This window comes from Symphodus melops (assembly GCF_947650265.1).
Source record: "Symphodus melops genome assembly, chromosome: 5".
Classification (NCBI taxonomy): Eukaryota; Metazoa; Chordata; class Actinopteri; order Labriformes; family Labridae; genus Symphodus; species Symphodus melops.
Window position 1 is genome coordinate 29154267 of NC_136695.1, and position 25302 is coordinate 29179568.

The 25302-nt window shown below is 47.5% G+C and overlaps 1 protein-coding gene across 1 annotated transcript; it reads right to left on the reverse strand.

Annotated features, from left to right (window-relative positions):
- Positions 1–4466: 4466 nt before the first annotated feature.
- On the reverse strand, positions 4467–25077 carry crppa (CDP-L-ribitol pyrophosphorylase A; the record flags this gene model as incomplete). Its single annotated transcript, XM_079343996.1, has 10 exons — positions 24733–25077; positions 23467–23752; positions 20997–21146; positions 17892–17996; positions 16583–16628; positions 15907–16004; positions 11718–11795; positions 11424–11516; positions 7434–7596; positions 4467–4711 (listed from the first exon to the last, which is right to left on the reverse strand). The coding sequence occupies exons 1-10, from the start codon at positions 24960–24962 to the stop codon at positions 4467–4469; spliced, it is 1494 nt and encodes a 497-aa protein (XP_079200122.1). The 5' UTR covers positions 24963–25077.
- Positions 25078–25302: the final 225 nt, after the last annotated feature.

Here is a 25302-nt window from a genome sequence, read left to right on the forward strand (position 1 = left end):
CAAATACACTCAGCGGAACAGAAAACGATTTTTTGAAAAGTCGAAAAATTCAACGCTTCAAACAAATCGAGGTTCAGATTGCGACCGCTGATTGTCTCCATCTATTGGATCTTCATCCACGCCGTGCCTCGACCATGTCGTCCTCCCACTTCCTGTCCCAGATAACAAGCTCGATCCGGAGGCTTTAAATAATAAAACATTTTAAAACAGCATCTTTTTGAGGAACGTGATTCATCACATTCACCTGAGAGCCGTGTCGTTCCCACTCCGCCTCACTTCCTCTGAAAGACTCGCCAACGTAGGAAAATGAATCAGTCAAAGCTCCCGCTCTACGTCTGAGCGTCTGTCACAGAAAAAGCAAACTGTGTGTATTGATCGCTGCTTCAGAGAGAACAACGGCTGCCTGTCACGGTACACTTGTAAACCTCTTTCAACACAGGTTTCCAAAATATCCTGTCTGGAGGCGACCGCAGTGCAAACACTGGCGTTTGTTAGCCACGTCTAAATGCTTGACTTTGGGTTTTCTTGAGGACCCTCTTCAGAGACTGAGGCAAACCCTGCCAGGAATGAGACAAGGAGGGGGGGTCTGCGTTTCCACTGGATCCCCTCAGCGAGAACTATTTCAACGAGCTCTGATGAGAGACGACTTTGTTTGGATCCAACTCACCGAAAGACATCCCTCACAACACGGAGCAGGACAATGGCTCTTTAGTGGAGGAGGCATGAAAGCATGAATGCATGGGTGGGATTTATGAGCTGGGACATACCAAAATCCCTCATAAGAGCTCCCACACCCTCGACAGATGCCTCGTTTACTTATCGCACTGTATCGCTTACACCAAGCCGAGGAAGCCGAACGCGGTCCACATCCCGGGCCATCTGAGGTCAGCTGCAGGTGCAGGGATATTTCCCCACACAAGACATTTATTACAAGCTGGCTTTTCAGCAGCTCACATCCTGGCCAAGGCTTAGTGCCCTCACTTCCATCCTTAATACTCGCCTCAGATTGCTATCGCTTTAGGCCGTCAGCCAAACACACAAACGTAGGTGAAACACTGTGTTTTTGCCCCGCTGTCAAAACATCGAGGAACCACAGACTAAACATCGGGGGGGATACCGACGGCCGTGCGGCTTGACAGATGTAGTGTGAGAAATTGAAGAAAGTTCCGCTACAAGAAGCCGTTCGAGGAAAAATGAGTTTCACAGGATGCTTTATGAGAAAAGTCCGGGACTGTGAGATTCATTTTTTGGATGCTGAATACAAAAACAAACCCTTAAATCTGGTTCTTTATAACCTCAGGAGCATCCAGTCGTGGGTTTCCATCCGAGCGGAGGATTTAACTTGAGCACTGGGGGAATCAAAGGCAGCCATTTTTAAAGTTTCTGCTGCTGATGGAGGACAGCGTCCCCTACGCCTCATATACTGTACGTCTCTCCAGCAGCAGCTGTGGACGCTCTGATTCGGGTCCAGACTCGGATTGTTCAAGCTGCACGTGTCAGCTCATCATGTATGGATGCAGATGTTGCAGATAACCTGAGCGATAGATCTGGGGTTTAAAATATTGTGTTTCTCGGATCTTCCCTTAAACAAACGTTCAATGAAACACTGAAATCGATGAACGCAGACGAGGCTCGACATGCAGACAGAAACATTTGGACTCTTGGGACGTTTGCTCAGCCTTGACACTCGTCCTTTACATATTTTATAGTTTGCCAAAGTGACTTGGAGAGCTGATTTGTTTCAGTCTATTTGGTGAATTTTCCACCCCGCCCAGCCAGGACTGAGAGGTCCCTGCAGATAAAGCAGGAAGGCAGGAAGGTGAGCGGCACAAAAACAATCTTTGATGAGGCCTGCTAGGTGAAAGCATAATCCCTGCAGAGCTGAGCCTCCCTGAGACAAGACCTGAAGAGCTGCAGGAAAAACTCAAACTCCTGTGGGTGGTCGGGAACGGTTTGGAAAGCAAGTGGCAAAACAAACACGCGCATGTTTTGCCTTTTACTCGGCGTGATTGAGTGTTTACAAACTAATCGTGAAGAGCTGGTTTGCATTAATCCTCCATGAGAACGTGCGCGTCTGTTTGCAACGCTCGCTCTGTGCTGGAACGTCATCTCTAAATTATCTGCGAGAGCTCGCGTCGAGTCACATCAGCCCAAACACGGCGCTCTCTCTCTGGTCTTTTTAATCTAGGAAATCAAAGCTGAGTAAACACCGCTTTGGTATGTCTAATTCCTGCAGCCAAACTCCGGCGTTCAAGTTTCACACATACCGACACACATCTGGATAACGTCGGCGTGGAGGATCAGGCTTGATATCCTGCACATGTTTGCGGCAGTGCGGGGTCCCTCCGAGGCTCTGACCCTAAAGCTCAACAAATACATCACGGAGAGGGAGAGCAAATCCCGAGCTTCTGTCTGAGTGGAGATTCCACTGATGGAGCCAAACGCTCTTATCTCAACTTCCAACGACGTCTCCGAATCAGACTCACTGGGAAGATGGAGTGTAACATGGAGGATGAGATCTTTAACCAGAGCTGTCCTCCCTCTCTGAGACGCTCACCAGCCATCCAAAACGCCATCTCATCCCGCTGCTCTCAGCGAGGCAACAAGCAACTCGATATCAACGGGGATTTTTTTTTTTTCCCTCTTTACTTTAAATTTGGATTCAGCTTTTAATCCAAAAAACCAAAAAGGATCGTGTTTGCAGATGTAATCACATCGAGGGCGGCTCCTCGAAGTAAGACGAGCAGCATGATGATCGTCTCTCAAAGCCGTGACAGGGGCCTTTAAGAGCTGTAGACCAGACCACACCAGCCGAGACCAGAGAGCTCCGAGACCAAGGCCGAGACATTTAGGGGTGGAGACCGAGTCAGGAACGGGTCCAAGGCAGGGCGAGACCAAGACAAGACCGAGACATATAGAGGTGGAGACCAAGTCAGGAACGGGTCCAAGGCAGGGCGAGACCAAGACAAGACCGAGACATTTAGGGGTGGAGACCGAGTCAAGAACGGGTCCAAGGGAGGGCGAGACCAAGACAAGACCGAGACATTTAGGGATGGAGGCCGAGTCAGGAACGGGACCAAGGGAGGGTGAGACCAAGACCGAGACATTTAGGGGTGGAGACCGAGTCAGGAACGGGTCCAAGGGAGGGCGAGACCAAGACAAGACCGAGACATTTAGGGATGGAGGCCGAGTCAGGAACGGGACCAAGGCCGAGACATTTAGGGGTGGAGACCGAGTCAGGAACGGGACCAAGGGAGGGCTCCGAGACCAAGACCGAGACATTTAGGGGTGGAGACCGAGTCAGGAACAGGACCAAGGGAGGGCTCCGAGACCAAGACCGAGACATTTAGGGGTGGAGACCGAGTCAGGAACGGGACCAAGGGAGGGCTCCGAGACCAAGACCGAGACATTTAGGGGTGGAGACCGAGTCAGGAACGGGACCAAGGGAGGGCTCCGAGACCAAGACCGAGACATTTAGGGGTGGAGACCGAGTCAGGAACGGGACCAAGGGAGGGCTCCGAGACCAAGACCGAGACATTTAGGGGTGGAGACCGAGTCAAAAAATGAATCCTCAGCAGCCAAGATCAGGTCATTTCTTGTTTTTGATGACAGTTAGAAAGAAAAATACGTCATTCCTCTCCTACACGTCTCTCTCATGAAATAACTGAAGTTCTTTAAAACATTTTGGTACTTTTCAAATACAATTGATCATTAAAGAAACAAAGAAAAACACGTCGAATCAAAAAAATAATAATAAAAAAAAAAAAAAAGAACCTGAGGGTCCAAAAACCCTTTTTCTCAACAGCGCCCCAGGTCTCTGATCCCTCCGAGGACATTGGTTGGACTTACTGAGAGGAAGGTGGGGAGTGTGCTGACACAGCAGAGACCCCGTCATGGTGTCACAGAGAGCGCCTCGGTCGGGTTTCACCTGTCGGCCTCGTTGGGACTCGGACAGGAGAAGCGGCGGCGTGTGACGCCTGACAGACGCAGCGTGAGGGGAGAAAAGGCCGATGGAGAAATCATTTTCCTCTTGGCGCTTCGACTCGAGTGCGTCATTCTTTAACAGAACTAACTGAAGGAACAGATCCTCAGTGAATCCTGATTGTTTATGACTTTATATTCTTTGGCTCCCTCTGAGGTCCTTTTCAGCCTCGCTGGTCCTCAAACCAGAAGAACGTCACTCGTTTTTCCAAATATAAAATCTAACCACCGTTTTTTTTTTTTTTTGACAACTGTCATCACTTCAGTTCATGAATTATTGTGCTGGTTCCCCCAACGAGGATGATGCTTCTGACTTTAGCGAGAGAGCAGGGGGGGGGGTCAAAGTCTTCACTTAAAGCCGTTTAACACATCCTGAACATTTCGAGAAAGCGGGCGCCCTCGTGTTTCGGCGTGTGGAGCCTCGAATGACACGAATCTTTACGAGATTCTCTCCGTCACCCGTCTCTTCGGCAGATTTAGTTGGATTAAGCCTGAGAGGAGTCCGGAGTGTGCTGAAACCGCAGAGGCGACCTCGGCGAGGGTCCACGAGCGTCTCCGGGTCGTGTTCGGTTACACCTCTCTCTCTCCTTTTCTTCCTCGCTCTTCTCCTGTTCTCTGCCTCTCTTTTCATCCCGGACGGCTAATCTCTTCTCAGGTTTAGGATTCCCCCGGTCCGGGCTCTTTGAGGAGGAGGAGGAAATGTGGGGTTGGGTAAACATCAGGGCTCTCACTGCGGGGATTACAACACCCATATATCACCGTGACAACTCCCTTTTCAGCGGCTGACAGGTCGCCAGGACGCCGCGCGAGGACGGATCCAGTGACACTTCCTATCGCCACTGACAGGGTACACCGTCACCGTTTTCACAACACGGTGTCAGTGTGTGAGGATCGGGTGTCTGCGTCTCCAGTTTGAGGTTTTCACACATTACTGCACCTGATGTTGGGCTTGTGGGCATCTTCAGACGCAACGACACGAACGACTCGAGAGAAGCGCTTTGATCTTCTCAGAGAGGCCGCGCTTCATCGTCCGTGACTTCACTCTCTCTCTCTCTCTCTCTCCCTCTCTCACACACGGTGACGTGCGGCTGGACGCATCTACGCCTTTGGTTGTTATTCAAAATAATGTGAAACCGCAGTCAGGCCTCGTCGGGGGAAAATAAACTTTTTTTACCCAGAAAGACGTCATTTCAATGAGGTGAATTATTTTCCAACTGAGCTGGACGGACGCCACTTCACGCGGCCTTGATTTCAAACGTGAAAGATTCAAATTCAGCGAGTCAAACGGCTGTTGGGGAGCGTCTGATGATTTATCAACACGCTGGAATATTCTGCAGTTCTTCTTCTCCGTGGCGTGCAGCTGAAAGCCAACCGGCGTGTCAGGTCAGAAGGAGGAAACCTTTAAAACGCCGCTCAAAGGGACACGCAGGTCTCCCGTGTCCACCTCGCCTGACTGAGCGCTCAGGAGCGTCACGTCCTCCTGCACGTCTTATATCTCTAATCTTTTATTTCTTTATTTTTAGGTTTTTTGCGTCAGCAGACCTGACAGATTTAATATACGGCGTTTTATCAATCGTGCGACCGCCAGGAAAGTTCCCTTCCCTCTCCGTGCTGCTGCAGGTCGTCAACATAAATCGTCAAATTGAAGTTAAAAAGACGCCACGAATAATCGGCGTTGAGCTCCGACTCTCCCTGCAGATCTGCAGCAGACGTTTCAGCTTTGGCAGCCTGACTTTTCTCAGCTCACTAAATATTAAAGGTGCGTCGTTCCCTCGATACGTCATGTGACGCATATTTGATTCGACCAGTAAACAGAAGCTGATGGAGGTTCGACCTTTATCTCCAGAGATCCGAACATGTGATCCAGGTCTCGACCTTCAAGTCTCCTCCGGGTGTTAAAGACGCTAAAACACAGTTTGTTGTTCTGCAGATATTTAAACCAGAGTTCAATTTTAAACATTCATGGTTTTCATCTGGAAGTTTTTTATGTTTTAATTAAAACAACAAACACTGACGACAAAAAAACAAACTAAATATGGAAGGAAATCATCTTTCTCTAATCACAATGATTGCCTGAAAACGTTCGCTCTGCTGCCGCCCGTCAGATCTTTTTTATTGAAGCAGAAGAAACAAAACAAATCGGAGAACTTGTGAGACGTTTTCACTGAGAGCGAGGAAGTGTTGGCAGGCCTCTCCGCGAGTACGAACACGGCCGTCTGTGAAGAATTATCCTCATTATAAGAGAGCGAGCGGTGATTTATACGAGGCTGCGCTCCGCTCCTCCACTATCTAATAACGATAAGCATTTTATCTCCGTCCGCTCCGTCCGCTCCCACGAGTCCAGGCAGGATGACTAATTAACGACATTAGTCTCCATGATTCGGAGGAAAACCACGATGTCCAACATCCGATAGCAGAATCAAACTCATATGTGGACCGGATCAGGAACATGACGCAGCTCGTTTTAATCAGGCGGCCGGTGTGACGCCGAGGCCTGACGCTGGGAAGTCAAACGGCCGACCACGGAAGAGCGGGACCTCTTCCTCCTCGGATCATCGTGTCCTCCTGCAGGAGACGCGTCCTGTTCAGACATCATCCCACCGCTGAAAGTTCACGTATCTCTCCGTGCTGCTGCCCATAAATCGTGATGGATTTCCAATTTAAGTCAGAAAGACGCCACAAACATTCTCCGGCTCTCCGTGCAGATCTGCAGCGGACGTGCACCTCGCAGCAACCTCCTGCAGGATCAGGTCTGTGCACTGAGCTCGAGACCGTCTCGCACCCTTTCATCTCTCTGGATTCAAGTTTGAAACAATCAAGCAGCAAAACACACACACACACACACACACACACACACACACACACACACACACACACACACACACACACACACACACACACACACACACACACACACACACACACACACACACACACACACACACACACACACACACACACACACACACACACACACACACACACACACACGAGGTGAAAAGTTGATCCTCTCGTCTCAATCGCACAATCACGCTCGTAAACTCAAGGCTCACCTGGCCAGCGTGTGCACACACACACACACACACACGTGTGAGATGAGACAGCCACGTTTGCTTCGAGCGTTAAAGCGTGACAAGACGTTGGAACGAGGCGCTCAGGAGAAATTTCCCGTCCTGTTTTCTTTGGCCGCTGCTTAATAAGCGTTCACATCACAGGAACAAATGAAGACAGGTCAAGTTATTAAAAAAAAAAAAAAAAAAAGATGTGGAAAAGACGAACACGTGTGTCCAGAACAACAGAGAGAAGCACTTCACGTCGCTCAGGCAGCTTTGTTCGGATGGACGGCACGTCACGAGGAGCGAGCAGTGGAGCGAGAAGAACGCCGTCTCTTCCGTTTGAACTGAACGTATTCTGAACTCCACGAGCGATAAGTTGAGTTTAAAGGAACAAACGTGATAACTCCATAAATCCCGACTTCCTCACCTGCGACTGCTGGAGCTGGATGCCGTAGAGGAGAATGTTTCGGAGTTTGGCCGCCGAGGCGAGCTCCATGAGGTCATCCGGCTCCACCTTCCCCTCGCCGATCGACGGCTCACCTGAGCAGCTCACATGCACCTTAAAAAGAAAACAACAACAAAGGTGACCCATCAGGAAACGCAAGAAAACAAACTCTGCAACAGAGGAAGTGATTCTGCTTGTTTGGAGCTCGTTGTGGTTTTAACATGTTCAAACTTACAGGCCTGTTTTTTTAAGCGTTTTGCGGAGAGGATCTGGGAGGTGGGAGCTCCCGCTGTGCTGACAGTAAACAGAGGTAGGAATGATAATGGAGATGTATGGCTCTCTTATTCTGCGGTAATTCTTCAGGGCCCTCTGCGGTTTTCACTTTCTCCAATTAGAGCGGAATAATCCAGACACACGGGTTCACGTTACCTCTGTCATCCTCGACGTCCACCGCTAAGCCAATTTCCAAAACTGTCCCCGAGAGAAACTCGTGATTTATTCACAGCAATTATTTAGTCATAAAAACCTTTAAAAAAAAAAACCTGTGGCAGGGAGTCAGGGACCTCGGGGGAATCACTCGCTGAATGTGTTAAGACCTCTGCTCCAAACCTGCAGTCATCACGAAGACTTGAATATCCATCAAACGCTCGCTGTCGTCGGGCCGCCATGACATCAGCACATCGGCAGGTGTTAAACATCGTACTTATGAGGATATGATAACTGAGCTTTAAACTCAAACTCTCTCTTCTACTCTTCATTATAATGCCTCAGAGGCCAACCCGCTAAAACAGGCTATTTAGAGATTATCCCTTCATGACATCACAAAGGGCAGTAGCCCCTCCCCCAGGTGGGTGACACTCCCACAGCTAGGTGTTTGTTCTGCCCTCTGAGTCTGCCTTCTCACCGTAAACAATAGGACATGGAGCCAGAAAGCAGCGAGTACACCCGAGCCCTTCCAGAGAGGGGGCGTGGCCAGACACAGCTCATTTACATATTTAAAGCTACAGACACAGAAACAGCCTGTTCTGAGCAGGGCTGAAATAGAGGGGTTTATAGACATGATCAAACACAGGATCAGAGTGGATTTACAACAACACACTTCACACACATGATGAAGAGGAGCGAGGACACTGATTTCACCTGAAGAAGAGGAGGAGATCATGTGACCTTTAACACGCGTTGCCTGGTTAACACAAGGAGACAAATCGGAGGAGTCGGCTTAAATCAGGATGTTCTGTTCAACAGGTAGAGTTATTGTGATGACTCGTCTGCAGGACGTGAGCTGGCCCCCCCGGTCAACCTCAATCAGAGGACATTTTCTTTGGTGATTTTATCCGAACACATCCCTGGAGTCACGGGTGAGAGATTTACGGCATCATCACGAGACACAAGGTGCTAATTTCCACAACTTCAGCTTCCTCGTGGCTCAGAGCGGTAGCACCTCATTTTCACAGACTGTTTCAAACAGTGACATTCAGTCTGCTTCCCCGCCCTCGAGGCTACCACCTACCCTTCAAACTCAGCTACCCCCCCCCCCTCCCCCTGCCGCCGCCTCCGCTGATCACTACCATGTGAGTCAAGCTGTGATAAATAACAGCTTGTGTGTAATCTCACAACTCGCAGAGAGAGAAAGGAAGGTAACAAGATAGACTCCGAGTTCAGACACGTTTAAATGTGAGCGTGAAATCTGCTCAGACTAGGGGAGGGGGGGGGGGGGGGGGTCCTGTAGACTCTGTGGGACCAGGTCGATTTAGATATGGGGGGGGCAGAAGCTCAGCCTGCAGGGACCTGGGTTGTAGATTGGAGGGTCGTCGGTCCCTACAGATGCAGATAAAATGTGGAAGGTGGTGAAGTAGCTGGAGAGGTGCGAGTTCAATTCCAGAGCACTGCCAAGATGCCCTTGAGCAAAAAAAGTGGTTGGGCATTCTTGCACACGCAGCCCACTCACTCTGACATCGCTCTACAATCCTGTTTGTGCACGAGTGTGGGTTCTGTATGACTCGGTTCAGTTCTGACCTTCATACGGGACGGGGCGGCGGCCGGAGTCTGTCGGGGCCATCGAACAGGCCGGGGGGTCTGGTGACCACAATATGAGCTATATTATGGAGGTTAGTCTGGTCGCTTAGAGAGGTGCCAGGGCACTTCCCCCAGTACGGCTTAGCCCTTGAGCAAGGCACTGAACTCACTTTGGTGTCTCTAAATAACAGAGTGATTAATAAAGCATTTGAAATGTAAAAAATAAAGACACCACGACCAAACGGCGAGCGCTTGGATTATCCTCAGACTCTGATGGAGACACTGGGCGCTGTGGGAAACTGGTTTGTTTTGGTGAGGCAGGGAGTCAATCCCACCAAAGCCCAGCTTCAGACTGTGTTTACACTCATGAATGGACGTCTGTGTGTGTGTGTGTGTGTGTGTGTGTGTGTGTGTGTGTGTGTGTGTGTGTGTGTGTGCTCCAGTCTTTATTGAAAACTTCAGCGGCGTGACGTCTGCAGTGATTCGAGGCGCGTCGGCCCTCTTCAGGTTTATTTCTGTCTCGTCACCTGGCGCCGCTCTGCCACTCGATCCGTGTGTTGGTCGACTTTTCCAAACTAAAAGAGGGTAACAAACATTTTAATGTTTCTCGGAGCAGATTTGATCCGTTTGTTTTCGGGTTTAATCTCCCCTGTGGGCGCTCGGGTCCGTGTTTCTGCAGCGCTCTCCCGGGAGGTGTCGGGTTCCCAGACAGCTTCAGAGCTCACGGAGGGCCACGGGTGACGTAGTGTCAAAAAAAGAAAAAGGTTTGGCTCAGGGTGTCGTGCATGTAGTAGGGAGAAACTGAAACCGTCCTGTGCCAGATGTCTGTATTCAGCAACATGTAAAGAAGAGTTCATTCAAAGTGTGGGAAATGATACTGAGACGTGTTCGCTCTCAGAACACAAAGACCTGCAGGAGCGCTTCACACACCGACCGAGCAGACGAGACTCGAGTACGACGGCTCAATCACAGGAAACTTTAAGGAGGCTTCCACGACTTGATTTTTTAGGTTTAGGACGACTCCGGCGCCCCCTGTGGACTGCTGAACCCCCTGCTGTTTCTGCATTCTCCTCACGCTCACCTTTCATGATGCCGCTCTGCGAAATCTACAGAGAAGCGTTGCATGACTTGCAGCTGATACTGGCGACAGTAAAAACCCTGAAACACTTCGTTTCGGCTACTGTCTCTTTAAGGCCCCGCCTCCCCAACACGCCCACTTTCTTCATGATTGGCCAGCTCTCTGGTGGGGAGCAGAACGCTGCAGGGCTGCCAGGGGACGTCTGCTCTCCAGAGCATTGAGCGAGACGTTTCATGTAGAAATTCTTGGGTCTCATATCGAGGAAGCGTCTCGTGATTTGCAGAATCTCTGCAGACTCTTCGATCTTTTAATGTTGACAAGAAACTTCTTAAAATGGTTTACACCTCTTTAATTTAATCAATTTTAACATTTGCTATGGTGTGTTAGTTTGGTAACCTCATTGTTTTAAATAAGAAGTTAAAAACCATCGTCAAACTCTGCCAAAGAACTATTGGCATGAGTCTCAATGACTTGGACTGGTTTTAAAATTAGAGTCACTCAGAGGGCAAAGGTCATCTTGGCCTCTTCATCCCCTCTATGCAGAGTTTCATCTTCTCCCCTGCTGCCATCAGATTTTTTAACAAGTTATGAGATCTTATGGAGGCTTCATGAATTTGTGTTGACAATTGCATTAGAGTACTGATCTTATCCTGTTGAACTGTCAGTCGTGTGCTTTTATTGTGGTGTTTTGTTTTAATCTGTGTTCGACTCCTGCTGCAAACCGAATTTCCCTTCGGGGACATTAAAGACAAAAAAAAGACTCATCCGAGATCAAGAGAAGCAGGGGAAAGACGGAGACAGAGGACGGACTTTTCTCATCATGCTGTGTCTGTTTACGTGAACTCACCCAAATGACAACCACCGGGTGCAGAAGAGCCCGATTCGCTGCCTCCAAGTCTCTCAGTAAGGCCTCAGCGTCAGCCAGGCAAGAACAACTGACCTGCAGACCAAGGAAATGAAAAACCAGATAAGACGTTTTTACATAACAGAACATTTTCCCAGGATGAGAACACAAAGATAAGAATTATGCTCGAAGCTTTTTAGAAAAAACTCGACCCCGTTTTCACCAGAAGTGATCATGAATATTTACACTGATGTGTTTTGATTTCTCAAAGGAGCTCTGCTTAAAACGGGGACTCACAGAAACCTGGATGAAGTTCCACTCCTCTAACAGATATCTGGCGTTTTCCCCCATCAGATCTGGGATGACCTCCAGCTCCTGCAGGACACAGATACACAGATATGCTGATGTTGAATATTCTGGTTCTGCTTGTTACGGGATCCTGAGTGACTTCATTTAAAAGGGAAAGCTGCTTCTCGTACATCTGATGTCAAATGACTGATTGACTGCAGTGCTCAAAGGTCAGGAGCCGTCTGGTTTTTGTTTCAGCCACTTCTTCAATCAGTCAGAGTGCGAGTGCACCCGCTTGTTTTTCTGTCAGGAACAATTTAATGGAAAAAAATCAGCCAGTATGTCCTCCTTCTAACTTTAGATTCTGCTCCTGAATGCTCTGGATTTGATTGGACCAGAGAAGGTAGGCGGGGCTTTGAAGGCCGTTTTGGACGCCCCTGGGTTTGCCAGATATGAGAGCAGTTATCAGGTGAACAGGTGTTGCAGCGATGGAAGCGGGCAGTGGAACTGCTTCAGATAGAAGTGATTGTACCCGAGCTAAAAAGCCTCTGCATGTTTCTAATAAGCTCCAGCAGCAGAAAGCTGCTCAAACTAGGATCAATGTTGGAGATGAAACATGGAGAGAGGTTAGAACGCAGAAAGCTTTACAGACCCATGCAGAGCTGGCTAAACACTGAAGCTACAGTGTCCACCACATGCAGAGCTGGCTAAACACTGAAGCTACAGTGTCCACCACATGCAGAGCTGGCTAAACGCTGAAGCTACAGTGTCCACCACATGCAGAGCTGGCTAAACACTGAAGCTACAGTGTCCACCACATGCAGAGCTGGCTAAACACTGAAGCTACAGTGTCCACCACATGCAGAGCTGGCTAAACACTGAAGCTACAGTGTCCACCACATGCAGAGCTGGCTAAACGCTGAAGCTACAGTGTCCACCACATGCAGAGCTGGCTAAACACTGAAGCTACAGTGTCCACCACATGCAGAGCTGGCTAAACACTGAAGCTACAGTGTCCACCACATGATGACCTGTGTGAGAGGAGGGGGGGAGACAGCTCTCTGTGGTGATTAGAGTTTAGACTGCAGTACTCATTTTAAACAATAGGGGGCGGAGCTACAGACTGCTCCTTAAAAAAAAAAAACTCCAAAAAAATCCATGAGGTGCTTTGTAAACACGTTTTATTAGTTCTGTCATGTTTTGTGCTATTTCAGGTCCAAACAGAACAATCTGTCATTGAATAAATAATTAAAAAATATATATACATTAAAAATAAAATATACTAAAAATATATGTGTGTATACATTTGTGGTCGCTCTTGAGGGTAGACCAGTCCGTGAACACAGACTTGGAACATTTAAATTCACTTTCTCCTGAGACGGCATTAAACAACAGAAATATTAAAACAACTTTGTGTAAAAAAAATAACCAACGAAGTAATCATTGCTCGACGTCAGAACAGGCAGGGAAAACAGGACATTTAGGTCCTGATTTCAGGCGTCTGAGTGACAGCAGGCAGCTGGATAGCACATCACGTACGCTCCACGTCCACTTCACAATCACTTTGTTGCTCAAACTCTAATTGCAGCCGGGTCCTACAATTTCACACACGCAGGAAATAAACAGCGAAATAAACATCCCCAGTCTGTGTTTGGCACTGAGGTACAGTTTGTTGTCCACAGTGAAATAACAGAAAGTAATTGGAAATGTGAAATGGATATGGGAAACACATGTCAGAGGGTTAATTGGTCTTGAAAGATAACTGCCCGTGGCTTCAGGAGGAAAATCATTTCAGTCTGAAATGTAGATTTGCAGGGTTTAAGATACTTGACGTGATCTAAACCAGGTTGAGCATGAAATCCCAGAGCAGGAATGTTTATTTAAATTTAGGTAAGGCCCGGAGAGCCGAGAAGCTGAAGCACTGAGGACGCAGGAAAAGCCCAGTGTGAGAGCTCCACACTCCTTTAAGGTCCAACATGGACGACATCCACCACATTAAATCAGGTTTTACTTTATTTTTCTGTCTTTACGATTCATTCATTTTTGATTCATTCACGTCATGTTTTTAGATCCAAGATGGCGGCGTGCACGGCTCTCCCTTTTTGTGCTATTTTCTGTGTTTTTCATTAGTGTGTTTTTTTTGTAAATTGCACTTTAAGAAGAAGCCGAGTAATCTCGTTGTACAATTTGTAAAATGACAATAAAGGCATTCTATTCTATTCTATTCTATGTTTGAAACTTGGGAACAAGCACAGCGCTGCCTCGAGCTCGACGGTGGAGATGCTGTGATTAAAAGGTTGAGCTCTGGTTTGAAATGTATTCGTGAGATAATAAACTTTGTGTTCAGTGAGTGACAAATAAAGAACTTCTCCCCACCGCACTTCTTGCATTTATTGTTCGAATCAACTGAACTTTTTTTTGTTTTCCACAGGAGCATCAAACGGATCGCTCCGATAACATCCTGCCGAGAGAATCCCTTAATCACTTTGTCTTCCTCTCACACACACACACACACACACACACACACACTTGCTGCCAAATCCTCCACCTGCACACACACACACACACCACACCACGCTGTCGGTTTTCTGCTGAGCTTGGACGGATCAACCTCGCTTATCCCCGTATTAGATTTAAGCAGTGGCGCTGGGACAAAGGTGATTCTTCTTCTTCTTCTGCTGCTCCTTTCATCTCCTCCCTGAACGTACGATGGATCCGTTTCAGAACACGCACCTGAGCACACACGGGGGAATGGCTCCTGACACCGACCCCAATCCGTCTCTGGGGCCCGGTCCAACACCGGACAGGGGGATCCGCTCGATGAAGGACTTGGAGCGGGTTCAAAGTGGCGGGTTCTGCCGTCGACGCCCACACACACAGGAAACACGTCTCTGTTTGTCAGCCCGGGTGGAGATGACTTAAGACAAGTCAAATCTGCGTTAGCCACGTTTAGCTCACTCTTTATTCACTTTGAGTCGGAGGGCCACAAACTGTTCGTCCACAGACTCGTTCATAACGTTACCCGAGTACGGCTCAACTTTTTTTATTTCACTTCTGCGTCGGTGTTAATGGAACCGGACTCCGGTGGACCATCGAGGAAGTGCAGCTCTGATCCGATTATAATCCATCATGACTCTGATATTATCATTACTAACAGTGTTGTTGGTTATATGTGTGAGGCACTGCGTTCACACACAAACAGGAAGCAGCAGAAGCTGTCAGGTTTTTCAAATTAAATCTCTCAAAAGTGAAGTGTAAGAATTTCACTTTTTTGGGGGCTTTGCTGTTTATTTGGTGTCTTTATTGGAGAGATGGGAAATGGAGAAAGCAGGAAATCAGGGACATAGAGAGGGTGGGGAACGAGGAGCCACAGGTGGGACTTGAACCCGAGACCCGACACCGTTTTAAGACGGGATCGATCCCCGGCTGTAACCTCTCGGTCTGGAGAACGCCAGCTGTTTTGCTCCACTTACTTCCTGCTTGCAGATTGGTCGTCAGCTCGTGTCGTCACTTTCCTCTGAACAACAACAAGTGTGAAGACGAGTGAATCGACGCTTCTCCACAAACATTTCTCCCCTTACAGTAAGAAGCAGTTCTTCAGTTAGAGGTCACGCGGCTTGCTCAAGGGCAACCCGAAAGCTGTGAGGAAGAAAAAGAGCCGCTCACATATGGAACTTGGATGTGGTCGCTGCTGTCTCACCGAGTTTCTCAAACTGTCACTCACCGACGTGTTTTGCATACGGATGCTGTTTTCCATTGTCTATTAGGAACAATTTTACAAATTAGACCGAGGATGTTTGCAACTTGGGAATCTGATTTCCCCTTGAAGAAGACTTGAAGAGTGAAAGGGAAGGATCAGAGCTGCGGTGGAAACTGGGAGCTTGTGAAATCTGACAGTGCAGAAGAAGTGGAGGAGGTAAGACCCCCGTCAAGACACACTCAATGAATCAAGCTAACTCCCCCCCTGCAGAAAGCATGACTGCTATCTGACTCTCCTGCAGGGAGGAGGAGGAGGAGGAGCAGGATCAGAGGTCTGACCACAGACGGGAGGTTTCAGCACCGGGGCCACCCAGGCGGAGCATCGGGGGGGATTTGAGGTGAAGGGATGGTTAAGCAGATATAGGAAAATTAAAATGCCAAGCCCATAGGATTAAAAAAAAAAAACGGTGTTAATCAGATGTACGTGTCACACTCTCACCATGTGGCGAGCTCCCGCTGACTCCTGCAGAGCGTGGGCCAGCGTGGCGGCGTGTGCAGATCCACCTGTGATGATGCAGGCCGACTGTGAGAGAGCGTCTGAAGGAACAAACAGCGACGACCACGCGGGTTAGACGGTTTACACTTTAACACAAACACACAGTGATTCTTTCTCCTGAAGGGGGCGCCGCCGCGTCTTAACACGAGGAACTCTGACGCCATATTTGGAGAGGACGTTTTCACACACACACACACACACACACACAAACCTAACAGAAACACACACACAAACCTAACAGAAACACACTCTCTCTCACACACACACACACACACACACACACACACACACACACACACACACACACACACACACACACACACACACACACACACACACACACACACACACACACACACACACACACACACACACACACACACACACACACACACACACACACACACACACACACACACACACACAGGTTGATTGTTGGTCCAGGTGTTTAAGGGTTAAAACATGGGTCTTATTGTGCTGCCTTGCTGGGCGTCGTACTCGCACGCTGACGGAGCTGAACAATGCTTCAAAGACTCTCTCCGTGTTTGTTCCTGTTCGCTCTGCGTTCACGCTTCATGTGTGCAAACAGGAAACGACCGGATTCTGAATGGATACGCACCTTTGATGATGGACTCAGCCGCCGCCAGATCTCGTTTGTAGGTCACCTGGAGGACAAAATAACTTTGTTTCCATCAACCAGTTCAGCCAAATCAGAAAACCAGTATAGAACGATTGGGACAAAACTGATGGAACAAAACAACAACAAACAAAAATGGCTGCTGCTTTCATATGGAAATCTTTTCTTTGGACTTTTCCCTTTTCTCAGAGACATTTATCGTCTTTGAGCCTCTGACATGAAAAACTTCTGATGGACCGTTTTTAAAACTCAGGGACTAAACTTGAGTTCTGGAAACGGGCGCCAAACCAGCTCGAACCAAGACGGGTTCTTTTTATAAACTGTTACAAAAAAAAAAAAAACATGGACGCCGTTTCAGTGACTTCACCGTGCTGGTTTTTGAAGAACACTTTTTTTATCGTCTAAATGACGATGGCGGCCATATTTGATATTCTATCTCACTCAAACTTTTGGTCAACTTCGGCGAAGAGCGGGGGCAAGTCCGATGGTACGTTCCATTTATCATGGAACAACGTCAAACGTGACGTTAACCGTGCGCCAGTTGCAAGTTGGCAACAAGTCGGATGAGCAACATGGACGCCTCCTGGAGCTACGTGTCCACAGATAGAACTTGAACATCTAGACCAGCAACTAGAACATCAGACCAGCAACTTCAAAATGGAGCGCACCAATCTCTTGGCTCTTTGGACCAAACTGATCCTGACATCCATGAAGAAGAAGCAGCAAACTCGTGCAGGAGAGACGAAGTTTAATTCCTTTTTGCTCCAAAGATTCAGGAACTATTTTCCCTCTCCAGCTCAGTCGCTCGTAAATAAGAGACACCTGACCTTTGGCTCGGCGTCGTGGCTTTATAGATCACAATCAAAGGTCGGGTTACTGAGGCATTGTTTCTGGAAACACAAGCCGCAATCTAAACGTCCTTCTTCAGCTCAATTCTTTCCAGTGTCATTATATCAGGCTGGAGACGGAAAACCTCAGCACATAAAACCATCCATCCTCACGGGAAGATAATATTTAATTTAACTTGGACTCTTTTTGTTATCTGAGTGATTAATCAAAGGCAAAGAGTTACACAATCTCACAGAGGAACTCCGTACGCTAAACTCGACATGCTAATCCTGGACGTCACATTCAATATTCCATATCTGCCAGCAAACCTCCTTTTTCAATCCTTCAGCTTTCTTCGTGCCCGTATGATAAATCCACTGCTGGCACGTGTGATGTTGTGCAAGTCAAAATGTCAGAGTATCTCCAATCTTCAAACCCACACCAGGCGCCCTGGCGAGCTCACCTTCCACAGCGTTGGCGGCCCCTGGATGAGCTTGGCGTTGGTGCCACAGTACTGCAGAGCCAGATGGAGACACTCGGTGCCAAACTCAAAGTCTGACTCGGTGCACTGCAGGCAGAGGAGACACGGAGGGGGAGGGAGTCAATCACCAACACTTCATTTATAGAGTCGATTCAGGTCACATTTAGCTCAAACATTCACTCGCCATCTTAGCTCTTTAGCGAGGTCGTTTCTGATTTCTGATTTTTTAATTATATTTTGGATCATTGCAGAAAATAATCTGTCAAACACACGTTTCTGATGTGTAGCTGTTTAGTTCAGCTGGATAATCTTTACAGATCAACATCATTTATATGAAGTTTGAAGAGTTAATGCAGCCGAGAGAAGTAAAAAGCTAACGTCATGCTACGAGCTAGCTACACCGCGGTCGGTAGATTTTGACGTCACGACTAATGAGCGGATTTGACAAGCTAGCTAAACAAATTGTTTACTAACCTTATATTTACAAGAACACTGACAAACATGACAACCACTGTAGTCTATTTAGCCACTTGTTAGCAACCGCCGTTTTGATTACGCGTAAAAACGTTAAAAGTCCCAAGTGGGGGTCTTAGCTAATTTATCTCGTCTAACAAAACGTCAACATCTCTTCAGCTTGTGTTAACCACAGACCTTATTTCAGGCGTCTAACCACAAACACATTTAAAATCCCCATTGACTTTTAGAGTTAGGAACCCATAGCGCTAAAATGCTAACTCACTTCCTGGACTCATTCCTGTGCCAGTCTATAAGCCACAAAGTACGAGAGCTACAAGTGAAGTCATACATGGAACATAAATGTGCTTAAGATTCTTCTTAGAAATATAAATCTGAGTGTTGCGTTGCAGAATGACCAAAACGTTTTGAATTCTCAGAGGAGTCGAGGCTACGTCTAATGTGAACTCTGATTTACAACGTGTTGGAGAGGGCGCTTCTTTCTGTCCAAGCATTCCTGAGATCATTCAGTCAAACGTGTGGATCTCTATCCTGACAGAGTCTCTGCGTCTACCTGATCGTTCTGCAGATATTTCACTGAACTGTCTGAAACATTTTAAACACCGTCTGTATCATGGGCGGAGCTGAGAAAAAGACCCGGGGAGGGACGCTGCTCGTCACCACATATTTCAGCGAACACTTCGGATAAGACTTGTTTTCTTTGGATGATGGAGTGAGTGTCCTGTAACACTCTCATCTTTATGAATTTAGAGCTTTGATTTCCTCTGCTCGGAAGAAAAGTTCCCACATTGTTCTTTAAGATTTGATCTGCCTGCAGAAAATGTCGGTTTGTGCAAAAAGAGGCAAAATAGTAAACTCAAGGCCGGGTTGTTTCAGCTTCACTTTATTCAACATCGATTCATTTTGATGGAGGTTTGCATGTCCAAAAAAAAATGTTGCAAATTTCTAACAGACTTCATTTTCTGCACTTTTTAATAATAAGGAACAGACGAGAGAAGGTAGGCGGGGCTTTGAAGGCCGTTTTGGACGCCCCTGGGTTTGCCAGATATGAGAGCAGTTATCAGGTCAACAGGTGTTGCTTTTGACCACATGGTGACCTGTGTGAGCATCCACTCTAGAGGGGGGGGGGGGAGACAGCTATCTGTAAATGTTTAGAGTTTAGACTGCAGTACACATTTTAAACACTAGGGGGCAGAGTGACATACTGCTCCATTAATGTATTGAAAACGGTTTGTGCTCTGATTCTGTGGAGATGACGTGGAGCTCTCTGTGTGTGAGGACGATGAGCTCATTTAGTTTGAACTACAAAGATGCTCTCTCTCTCTCCCGCCACCTGAGAATACATCTGGGCAATATTTTATCCACTAAAATAAAACAGGAGATGTGGGTGTTTTATTCAATGTGACGCTGGAACATTAGAGAGGAATTACAGCAAACATCGGCTCTCGCTCTGAGGTAATTTAACCTTCAGCATTTTCTGCCAGTACAAAAGCTTCCACAGGGGACTGGATAAAGTGTCTCCCCCCCTTTTGTCTTTTCAGCCCGAAGTTCTTCTTCTCTCAATAGATGTCAAGGTACAAATGTGCAGCTCTCAAGAGATTTTTCACGAGCATGTCCTACAGTGCTAACCTGACACTTTCCCAATCTTTTCAAAGGTTGGAGAAGAGGAGAAGCACAGAAGAGGAGAGAGAGAGAGAGAGGGGGACGCAACCCCAACCTTCTCCTCCGTCTCCAGCGACCTCCCAAGTTTGTCCTCATTTTTGCAACTTAACTAGCCCTGACACAGCCTCGCAAATATGAGCTCATTTTCTGAAAAGGCCAACACCAAAGCCAGCCGGGCTCCCAGAGCAATCTGACGGTTCACGCGTGCCAGGAATAAAAATAACTGGAGCTCCAGGTTGCAGGCATGTTTTTGCTCTTAGCTCAAAGTTTGCCTTCGTCCTTCACAGAAATCCTGGCAATCAGAAGAAGCGCCTAATGAAGTACAAGCTGAGAAAGCAAACGGAGAGTGTCTGAAAAATAAATAAGGTCAACCTCTTCATCTCAAAGCGGGCTTGGATCGTCCTGCCAAGTCGGAGCAACGAGCCTGGGCTGTCGGAGAAGACTCAACACGTTCACGGCTCGCGTCAGAAGGATCCATTCTTTCCATTTTCAGGTACGCATATTAAAAGGCGCTCAACTGCTGAGACGATTCATCTGCGTCCACCTAAATGTGCCGTTTAGCTTGAGCCCCTCGTGTGCTGATTTTCCAAATGGGCCTTTTCGTTCCACAGATGGATCTGCTGCAGTGTGGCAGAAAAAAAAAAAAAAAAAAAAAAAACGCACAAAAGTCTCATTTCTTTCCCAGACGGAGTGAAAGTGATAGCACCAACGCCGCCACTGCCGCCTCACAGCGAAGACCTGCAGGTGGCTGCACATCAGCTGACTGTGAAGGCTCGTCATCAGTTCATCTCAGCAGCGTAAATCTCAACCTGACTGTCATTGTCTAAGATTTTAAAGATTTCTTTGTCAGACTTTTACATCCTGGGATAATATGTGTTACTGATAATAATGATGTGGTTGCCATGGAAACGACACTTTTAGGAGGAGAAGTTCAGAGACCCCCGACCTTACCCTCTGATAGGCTCGATGGATGACGTCATACGTGAAGCCCTGAGGCATCTCGCTGGCTCTGTACTTGGCTCGCTCCAGAGAGTGATCCAGGTAACCCTCAGCTGTGGTGGCGATCACCGTGGAGACGAGGGGCCGGATCGCTCCTGCTGCCTGGAGGACGCAGGAGAAATTTAAAGAAAAAATAAGATCAGTGACCGGGTCGTCATGATGCCAGAACCTTCAGTGCCATACAAGTAAAGAAAGACACGTGTGCTCACAGGAAAACAAAGAAGACGACGAAGGGTTGGTACTCTCTTGTTTTTAAAAGGTCCAATCATCCGAACGTGGAACCAACATGCTTTAATCTGTGTTTCCACACGGACCGCAAAGCACGAGCACACCCGTTTACACCAGCCTTCATGGAATCTATTCCCCTTCCTTTTGCACAGGTGTGTGTTTTGTGTTTGTGAAGCACCTTGTAACAAAGCCAGCGAGCGTCGGCTCGAGCCGGACGATCCCTCGCTATCGTGGACGTCTCGTGTGTTTGGACATTTCTGGTTTCCCAGATAAATAAAAACACTGGACAAAGACGCCCGGACTGGACGGGAGTAGCGTGCCGACGTTGTCCAGCGGGCACGTCGCTGGCAGCACGTCCGTAAACATCACTGCGACTAGAAGAAAAGACAAAAACTCTCCTTTGTCTTTTATCCTGTCTGCTCGTAATAACTCTGAACAGGTCAAAGAAATAACGAACGCCACCGGCTCCGAGCGGACGGACCAGGTTCAAGTCCGCCCCGGGGCTCCTTTCCTGCAGGTCGATCCCCACTCTCTGTCCTGTCTGAATAAAAGCACATTTTCCTGATCAAAAACATTCTTCCAATCGCAGCGAAGTCGTGTGTCAGAGAACCAATAAGTTCATGAATCTGATGGAAACATCGTGCAAACGAAAGGAAAGCAAACAGATGTTCTGCGTGTTACACATGGCGTCAGAACCTGAACCCATCTGCTGCGGGGCCGTTCTGTCGTGAGCGTGGACACGAGCAGGATAACGAAGACCAGACCGCCTGCTGTGAGAGTTCATCACCAAGCACACACACACACACACACACGCCATAAACGTTGGGCCTCACGTCGGAGGGGGGGGGGCTTTACTTCACAACCCGTGTGACCTGCAGTTAGCGGCGTCTCGGCCATGAATCACCGGCGTGTGTTGTCAGCTGTGACTCCATCCATCCAGCGATCAAATAAACGCTTACACCAGGAGCGCTGGAGCCGTCCGCTTGATAAACAGTTTATGAAAAGACGGACGGCGCTCGTGTGCGAAAGGGAGGAGGGAACGCTACGATCACGAGGAGTGAGCACGCCGTCGAATGGAAAACTTGACCTGCTCTTATTTTTAGCGTTTGTTTTTGTTTAAAACTGAACAGTTTAAAAAATGAGCCGCAGGCCTCACGCACTAAACACACGTGTTGCTTTTGGTGAGCTGTCGTCTCACCAGGTGAAAATCTAACTGTGATGGATCTGTTTACACTCTGCACTCGGGAGGAGCTGGGCGCTGCTGCGTTTCAGCAGCAATCAAATTTAAAAAAGCTCCAGTCGATTGAAATGGCTGTGTGGCGTTCTGCAGCTGTTTCCTGCAGAGTCTCTTTAATGTCCTTCTCCTGGAAACAGAATCTGAATACTTTTATTGTCACTGCACAAGTACAACGACAGAGGAAGAAGAAGCCGCTCGCACTATCAGGGCTTCAGAATAAAACACTAATTTCTCCTGATTTGAAAAAGCTGTACCAACGTCGTAATAATTATTAAAATAAGTTTCACATCCTGTAAAATCCTCTTCTCCATGTTTCTCTAACTCTTAATATACAAACCCCCCAGTGATGAGAAAAGTCCATCCTCTCCGTCTTCTGCCTGCTCCACTTGTCAGAAAATGTGTGCTCAAACAGGCCGTTTGGAGCTGTTCCCTTCATGACATCACAAAGGGCAGTAGCCCCTCCCCCAGGTGGGTGACACTCCCACAGCTAGGTGTTTGTTCTGCCCTCTGAGTCTGCCTTCTCACCGTAAACAATAGGACATGGAGCCAGAAAGCAGCGAGTACACCCGAGGCCCTTCCAGAGAGGGGGCGTGGTCAGACACAGCTCATTTACATATTTAAAGCTACAGACACAGAAACAGCCTGTTCTGAGCAGGGCTGAAATAGAGGGGTTTATAGACATGATCAAATACAGGATCAGAGCGGATTTACAACAACACACTTCACACACATGATGAAGAGGAGCGAGGACACTGATTTCACCTGAAGAGGAGGAGGAGGAAATATGACCTTTCAAAATAAAGTAATATGGAATGATAGGTATTGGTAGATGTACTGTATTGACCTGAAATTGGGAGATATTGGATTTTATAATTATGACTTCACAATACAAACATCTGGGCTTCTAAAGAGCGTGCGTTTAAAGCCGGGTTCTTATTCTCCATCCATCATACTGACCCCTTGTTCCTTGGCTGCCATGGCGATCTTGTAAAGGAAGTCCTCCTCCACAAAAGGCCTCACGGCATCGTGGATGATGACCACCTTTGGTCTGTCTCCAGCCGCCGCCGCCTCCCCCGTCGCCTCTCCCCCCAGAGCCAGGACTCCGTTACATATGGACCTGTGACGAGTCGAGCCGCCTGGCACCACTCGAACCTTCCTGTGTTGAAAGCGCTGGATGATGTCCGTCATCTGGTCCATGTTTTCTTTGGCTACAACGACTACAATGCTCTGGATCCATGACACCCTGCAGGAACACAGCAGACCCTGAGTGATGCCCCGTTTAGTCCCAGGTGATGTCAGGAAGCCCGGAGCAGATAGGCCGAACATAACATTCACCTAAGCTCCTTCTAATCGGAGCATTTTCCAAAATCATGAACCATCAGTGGATCCTGTCGTTTCTTCATGAATGACTAATTACTGTTTGAGGATAACATGGTGCTGTATCTGTTTTTATAAAGTCTCCTGGGTTGGACAATATTAGAGATTCCTTCATTATAAAGTATGGTGGCCCTGAAGGTTGACTAAACACAATGCGAAAACATTTTGTGAAAAGCCAAAGTATTTCAGAGTAGCTCCGTCTGGAGGGACTTGGGATGAAGTGCTGATGCGGATCATATTATGGAAGTAGGTCTGGTAGCTGGAGAGGTGCCTGGGTACTGCCCAGGTTCCCTTGTGCAAGGCACTGAACGCCTGACTGGTGTGCTCATGTTAGTGCGTGTGTGTGTGTGTGTGTGTGTGTGTGTGTGTGTGTGTGTGTGTGTGTGTGTGTGTGTGTGTGTGTGTGTGTGTGTGTGTGTTTCACCCTCGGGCTTTTCCTTTAGAATATTAAAACAGTCATTAAGCATAAAAACAGTGTCAAATGTCTTTTGCATTACATTTTTATTGCTTTCTGTGAAATCTTTTTGACCTTCAGGGATCACCATAAAAAAAGGCTGCTGGGAATATTAAAAACTTTAAACATTTCGTGAATCAATGAAAATTTACTTGTCAGGTATTTAATTTGCAGGATTAGGCAGATTTTTCCATCTGCTTACTTATTAAATTCTTTCATGGAAAATTTTCCACAAGAAAAATGAAAATACAATATTGAAGTTCCACCTGTCATCTGGTGTTTAAATGCACAGACCTGCATGTTGACGCACGCGCGGGGCTGTGAGCGGAAGTGGAACACCTGCACGTGCGGATGAAGTTTGCAGATCTTCTGCACCAAACACAAACTCTTACCTCTCGAAAGTCTGCACCGTGTAGCTAATGAGCGGTCTCCCCAGAAACGAGCAGAACTGTTTCGGTGTCTGCAGCCCGGTTCTCTCTCCGGTTCCCCCCGCAGGTAGAACCACAGACACCGGGAAGTCCACGCTGCGTTCTGCCGGCTCGCGGTCGCTCCTCCCGGCCTCTCGAGCTGGGAAAGCCCGTGGATGAGCGGCCCTGTCCGGCTCACAGTTACCGCTCTGCATGATTCCTAAAAATGATTATAGTCTATAAACTCGTGGACGGAGGAGTGTGGTGGGGTCACGGCACGTTATTCCCAAACGTGGATAGAGATTTTTTTCATCAACGATGTCAAGTTTTAGAAGGTTAAATACGCACTTCCGGCAAATCCTTTCAAAATAAACTGACCGTATTTTGATTGGACCTACTTAATATTTAGTTTACAAATCTGAATTAGTGAACTCTATAAGGAATTGTAGGTTTGGTGTTGGTGTTTTTAAAACATTTTATTAAAATTACATTAAATTTAAAAAAAAATTGGGAATTTGTCACATATTTTAATACAACATTTTTTATTAAAATAAT